The sequence below is a fragment of the Oncorhynchus mykiss genome, chromosome 25 (genome assembly GCF_057628025.1).
Source record: "Oncorhynchus mykiss isolate SJ-2025 chromosome 25, ASM5762802v1, whole genome shotgun sequence".
In the NCBI taxonomy this organism is placed as follows: domain Eukaryota; kingdom Metazoa; phylum Chordata; class Actinopteri; order Salmoniformes; family Salmonidae; genus Oncorhynchus; species Oncorhynchus mykiss.
In genome coordinates this window covers 35,101,943-35,108,938 of record NC_143046.1, presented here as the reverse complement: position 1 = coordinate 35,108,938, position 6,996 = coordinate 35,101,943, and the positions used below count along the sequence as shown (strand labels likewise).

Sequence of the window (6,996 nt, the reverse complement as noted above, 5' to 3'; positions counted from 1 at the left end):
CCTCTGGTCTGATGAAACAAAAAATAACTGTTTGGCCATAATGACCATCGTTATGTTTGGAGGAAAAGGGGGAGGCTTGCAAGCCGAAGAACACCATCCCAACCGTAAAGCACTGGTGTGGCAGCATCATGTTGTTGGGGTGCTTTGCTGCAGGAGGGGCTGGTGCACTTCACAAAATAGATGGCATCATGAGGATGGAAAATTATGTGGATACATTGAAGCAACATCTCAAGACATCAGTCAGGAAGTTAAAGCTTGGAGTCAAATGGGTCTTCCAAATGGACAATGACCCCAATCATACGTCCAAAGTTGTGGCAAAATGGCTGAAGGACAACAAAGTCAAGGTATTGGAGTGGCCATCACAAAGCCCTGACCTCAATCCCATATAATGTTTGTGGGCAGAACTGAAAAAGCATGTGCAAGCAAGGAGGCCTGCAAACCTGGCTCAGTTACACCAGCTCTGTCAGGAGCAATGGGGTAAAATTCACCCAACTTATTGTGGGAAGTTTGTGGAAGGCTACTCGAAATGTTTGACCCAAGTTAAACAATTTAAAGGCAATGTTACCAAATACTAATTGAGTGTTAAACAATTTAAAGGCAATGTTACCAAATACTAATTGAGTGTATGTAAACTTCTGACCCACTGGGAATGTGATGAAAGAAGTAAAAGCTGAAATAAATAATTATCTCTACTATTATTCTGACATTTCCCATTCTTAAAATGAAGTGGTGATCCTAACTGACCTAAAACAGGGCATTTTTACTAAGATTAAATGTCAGGAATTTTGAAAAACTGAGTTTAAATGTATTTGGCTTAGGTGTATGTAAACTTCTGACTTTAACTGTATGTCAGATGCCTACTGCGTCTGCTATACAGATATAGACAACAGACAAGAGGGTAACTCGTTAATTTTCTATTACACGACCCTCCCCAGCCCTCCCCCATTACATTTCGATCTGCCCCTTTGATTATTGCACTGGGTGGAAATTTTTAAGGAAAACGTTTGCAATTCAACTTTAATAATTTGCTTTACATTTGGTTTGCATTTGCGTATTGGATATATCCAGGGGGAGAAAAGGAAGCACGGATGGTACATTAATCATTGCATCCATGGAAAATCTGTTAATTACTGTAATCCTAAAATGTCCAACCGCTTTCCGCACTTCCGACCACAATGAAGACGTTCCCATCTGTCGTTTGCGAATCCAGCAGGAGTTACCTTATCATCATGCATGAAGCTCCAAACTACTTTTTTTTAACATAGTCTATCCAGCCCAAACATCAGAGACATAGGCCTACAGATGCATTTATCAGTCCGTTAATGTAGAAGTATTGTGGAATGTTCTGACCCGAGATGGTATTGAGGTCATTCATCTATTGATTTTTCCATTTGAAGAGGATAAATTGACTTTGTATTGAACTTCCTTTTCTCATGGATCCGGATGTAGCGCATCCGCGACACCAATCAAACCAGACAGTCAAGAACAGAGGGGGGGATGCGGCGGGTGGGGGAATCTTTCCCCTCGCTTGCGGGGTGCCTTTTTCTTAAGGTGGCTCCGAAGTTATGTTTAGGCCCATTATTCACTGGAGTTATAATACAACGGTGTAATGAAGAAGTTGTCACTTCATTTTCTATATACCCAATTTTATTACGGATTTAGGTCTTAGGCCAACATTATTCCAGTAGGTCGTCATTGTAAATAATAATTTGTTAAATAAAGGATAAATAAACCATTTAAAAATACATTCTAAAATGATTTTCTGTCTTGAGTTTGATTTCTAACTATGCTATGCGTAATTGGAATGGTGAGACGCCGTGGAATGCCGTGGAATTAAATAAAACAACGCTATAAAGATTGATACTTCTGTTGTCACTGTTCCATAGTTTGTAAGCACAAGAACAAAATGAGCTTTCTCTGCTATTTCAAACAGCTCCACCTTAACTGCTGCACACATCTCTATCGCCCGGCCTTCCACATCTGCCCAATGAATTAAGAGCGGATGCGATGTATCCTTTTTCAGTGGAGTGAATGGCCAATGGGAGTTGGCTTGTCGAGCAAACACTGAGCTCTACGTTCTCATTCATTCAGAGTTAGACAGGCATGCAGTGTTGAAGAGAGCACGTCCTCGATTAGCGCTTGCTTTTGAGCATTCCGCATAACAAAAACCTTATTTTACAAAAAATGACTCATTAGAATTCGAAGACGGAAGCCATTGGATATATAATTATTTGTTTTCATATTGTAAATTAATTAAAGTGTGCTTTTTAAGAATCCTAAAGAAGATTATTCCTACAAGTGTTACTCCGCTCTAGGACTAAACTGGGTTGTCTGACTAGATCGGCTTCAAGTGCGCAACCTTTATTGGGTGTATCAAGAAGCGTGGATTTACAATTTCTGGAACACAGTGTGTAATGCACCAGATTTTAAGAAGGAATAACGAAAGAAGATAAGCTACAACATCGTATCGGGATATAACGCAATCGTTACGAATGTTAAGAGCTAATTAAAATACGCTTGGACAATTTACTTGGATGGAGTTTTGGCATATTGGTTGATGGAATCGACGTTATGGATGGTTGCAGATGGGTGCGTATCTCCCCCTCAATGCGTGAAACACATTTGAAATATCGGGTTTGGTCATCGATTCTTTGTTACTTAAATGTAGACTGGATACGTCAAACCCTCTGATGCAAGTAGGCTATGCGCATAGTGTTCAGAACTCCGGCTTTGGGAACATTGTTGCCACTGTAGTTGCATGAAATAGGCTTTTTGTCGATGGGTGTCCTTGGGAACACTCATCTGGTGCTCGAATCTGTAGAGTTGGCTTAACATTCTTCACACGCGTGTGCCCTCTACTCGGTGTGTCTATTTAACACCGGTCATTCGACTTTCGAAAAGAATCAAAACGGTCATAGTAGGGTTGTCAGAGTCGAGGATCTCACGCGCAAGCACCCCTCCCCCACGATAGCCGAGTTGTTTTCATTCATAAGGTTTCCCCCCTTATTTCGATTCATCTCTATCACATGGGCGGTTGCTTGGTCAATTTAACCCGATGGCATAGAAATGTTTGAAGTATGATATGGCTAAAAACGGCGTATTTATGTCCCTTTAAAATATATATATACATATATAATAATTATACCACCCATCCAAATAATGGCTAAACCTAGTTATTGTGCTTCGTGCGAGCTACTGTGGATTTTCATGAAGCAGTGTCAACAAATTAGAGCCTTGATCATAAGCAAGCTGTCTTCACGTAGAGAATTCCTGTCTGTACATTTTATCGTTTTTTTTTAACTCGCTTGCGTCATGCTGATTACACCTTGCCAATATGTGTTTACCGATCAGTCCCATTTGCACTCCGGTTTCGACGGATACGCGTTTATAGCTAGGCCTGATACCTCGGCTAATTCCAGAAGCTGTTGGTATCCAATAGGCCTACGAGTAACGGTATTAGGTTTTAATTCGATTGTAAAAATGTGCTTTTGAAGTTATTGAGAAGAACAATAACTTAAACATTTGCTTGAAATTACATGGACATAAAGTCGACACTGACGTTGTGGCATTTTGTCGCGACCCTAGTATTTTTTATATATTTTTTTACCCTATTGTCTTCACATTTCCTTCAAACCGTCTTCCGTTTAGTAATAGAATAATAAGTGAGGCGGCTCATTTTGTCCTCTTGAATCGTGGCCTCGTTCCGTCGCCGTGGCGCTTTATAATGTTAACTAGTCATACATATGTAAATTAGACCGGGAAGTATTTGTACTGAAGTTTGGATGTGTGCTTATTGAGGAAGCTACAAAACGAGTTAATAGTATACTTTTCCACGGCTTGCTTCGCCCAGAGCATTAAAATGTGCCATTGTAAAGGGGATGTTGATCAAATACAATTTTTGGGCTAAGTGAACATGCTCTTAACATTGTTGAAGGTAGGCCTGCTGAAGTGTTAGAAATTATAGATATTTTTAAAAGCACTAAACAGCCTAAACCACAAAAAAAGCATACAATAATAATCGCCTCAATAGAGGTGTATTATAACAGATGATCATTGCTGAAAACTATTTGAACTATATAGAGACCATCCAGGGATCTGTTGATGGTTTTACTTTGTCAGCTCTTTAGCCTTTCCCATCATGAGTTGAATCTAAAATGCTATGGGAACAGTATTCAAAACCTCCACCATCCTAGATCACATTTACAAACGGCATCCTTGTCTTTACTGATGGCTCTTCTCTGTGTCTCCCTTGCCGCCCCCTTGCAGGTTTTCTGATGCATGCCAAGTCCACGGTGAATGTCGGAAGTGGTGATCACCCCAGATGGCGCTCCAAAGTCAACATGGCCCTGGCGGTTCATTAGTGGTGATCCAGCAGCCTTCCCTGGAGGGCCGGCAGAGGTCGGATTACGAGCGGGAGCTCCATCATGCCGCCATCCTCTCCCTGGACCAAATCAAGGCCATTCGCTCCAGCAACGAGTACACAGAGGGGCCGTCGGTGGTCCGGAGGCCCCCTGCGCCCCGCATGGCACCCAGGCCCGACAAGCAGCAGGAGAGGACTCACGAGGTGATCCTCGTCAATGTGAACAACAACTATGAGCACCGGCCGGTAGGGCATGGCCACCACAGTGGGGTGGTGGTAGTAGCCGGAGGCCAGCAGTGTAGCACCAGGGCCCCGGGCCTTAATCGCTCCACCAGTACAGGCAGCGCGGCCAGCTCCGGGAGCAACAGCAGTGCATCCTCTGAGCAGGGACTCCTGGCCCGCTCGCCTCCCTCTAGACCGGGGATGGTGGCCCTCCACCAGCACCACCACAGAGCCGAGAGGACTCAGCCTGTTCGGGCTCAGCCCAAGGCGCTGCTAGCCCCCCAGCATGGCTCTCACCCGCCGCCGCCACTGGAGGCACCACTCAAGCCCTCAGGGAAAGGGGACGTGGCGTCTGGCCACCAGTTCATCTGCGAGCGCTGCGGGAAGTGCAAGTGCGGGGACTGCACAACCCCAAGGACCCTGCCCTCTTGCCTGGCCTGCAACGGCCAGTGCCTGTGCTCGGCGGAGAGCGCCCTGGAGCATGGCACGTGCATGTGCCTGGTCAAGGGCATCTTCTACCACTGTTCCAATGACGACGAGGGAGACTCGTGCGCCGACCACCCCTGCTCGCTGTCGCGCTCCCACTGCTGCTCACGCTTCCTCTGCATGGGATTACTGTCGGTACTGTTCCCCTGTTTGCTGTGCTACCCGCCCGTCAAGGGGTGCCTGAAGGCGTGCCAGGGCTGCTACGACCAAGTCAACAGGCCCGGCTGCCGCTGCAAGAACTCCAACACTGTCTATTGCAAAATGGAGAGCTGGTCCCCGCAGGCCCTGGAAAAGCCTTCCTGATCCCGTGTGTGTAGGAAGAGGGGCAGTCGATCCCCGTGCGGTTCTGACGATGATAATAATATTCACTATTGATGTTAATCAAACATTTGAAGCACCTCCCATCTGCCTCCCTTTCTCCAACAGGGAATCCTGCTAGGAGTAAAGCACGGAATATGAAAACCACTCAATTATTTTTTATATTTCCTTCCTTTTTTTTCTGACAGGGCCATGTTGTTACAGACCAGTGTTTTGTCTGAACTGTTTCTGTCTCTCTTCAGCTACTCATTAAGAATATTCTGTTAGCTAGGCAGTTTCCCTGGTGCTTTAAGCTTCAAGTGAGAGCAGCCTCTTACCAAATCTGTGAAGGACTATCTAGCCAGGCAATATGTAGCTGTTACCACGTGTTCATAGCTAACGAGGATTGTGTGAATTCCCAGTTGCTACCACACTAAGACCATGGTTATCTGGGTTTCTGTGCTCGAATTGCATTATGGAAAGCACATGCATCTCATAGTATTCTGTTGGATATGTTTGTCTCTTCCCCCTCTCATCATTCACACACATTCTGTGGCATTCTTCCCTGTTTTTTTTTTGTTTTCATTTTGTAAACTGTATGCTCAAACCCATAGGAGTAAATTCTGGCTATTTTTTTAAAAAGAAAATGTCTGTTAAAACATTTTTTTTTTTTTTTTTGTAAAAAATATTTATTATGTGAAGCTCTATTTTATGATATTTATTGCAAAAGACAGTCTTAAATGTACTCATGTCTGAATATAACAAAATATCAATACTTACTGAAAAATTAAAGGGTGGCACAAAAGAAAAAGCTATGTTAACTTTAATGCAGAAAATATATTAATAATGAAGAAAAAAAATGTTGTCTTGATTATCCTCATTACATTGACCCTTGGGAGTGATTTGTGCTGGTTTGAATGCTTTCAGGGTATTGATGTTTCATAAGCAGTGAATGGGTCCAAGTCTGGTTCTTGCATACACCATAGAGTACATTTCTGAAACTGAGAACAAACTTTGGTTGATGATTTACTTCAAGCAAGTTTTCTTTGCAAAACGTGGAATGCTTTGGTCAACAGCAAGTTGATATTTACTGATTTGGAATTCTGGTAAAAAAAAACTTTTTAAAAAAACTTAGTGAGTCATACGTATGTCAGCAATGAAGTGTTCAAGGTATAGAACTTTCAAAATATAGAAAGTGCAAAACACATCATTCTTTCTGTATCTTAATGTTCTATATCAACTTGATTGTTGACATGCAAAACGTTTTGAGACTGTATCAATAGTGGACTAATGAAACAAATACCAAAAGAGTTTGAGTGGTATTTTCCTTTAAGAAACTTCATTCCAGCCAAGAGGTCACCACCAAACTTAGTAATTGCTCCATTCCTTTGTTTAAAAAGTTGCTAGATCAGGATGTTCCCAACTCCTAAATGGTCTCCATATTGAGGCCACAGTGTGTGTCCGAGAAATGAAAGCCACCATTATGACTACCCAAGGCCACCTGTTCAGCTATCAATGCTGAGCTTTTATGGCATGTTCCTGCACTAAAGGCAAAGATGGGGCAGATACAGACCCCATTTGGCTGCCTCTTTTTGTCATTGAATTTATCACTCTGGAAGTTTTCTGACCCC

At 43.0% G+C, this 6,996-nt stretch overlaps 1 protein-coding gene across 1 annotated transcript; it reads left to right on the top strand.

The window, feature by feature from the left end:
* Positions 1–1,982: 1,982 nt before the first annotated feature.
* Positions 1,983–6,675, top strand: spry1 (sprouty homolog 1, antagonist of FGF signaling (Drosophila)). The gene is made up of 2 exons (XM_021584045.3): positions 1,983–2,589; positions 4,267–6,675. The coding sequence occupies exon 2, from the start codon at positions 4,322–4,324 to the stop codon at positions 5,369–5,371; it is 1,050 nt and encodes a 349-aa protein (XP_021439720.1). The 5' UTR covers positions 1,983–2,589; positions 4,267–4,321; the 3' UTR covers positions 5,372–6,675.
* Positions 6,676–6,996: the final 321 nt, after the last annotated feature.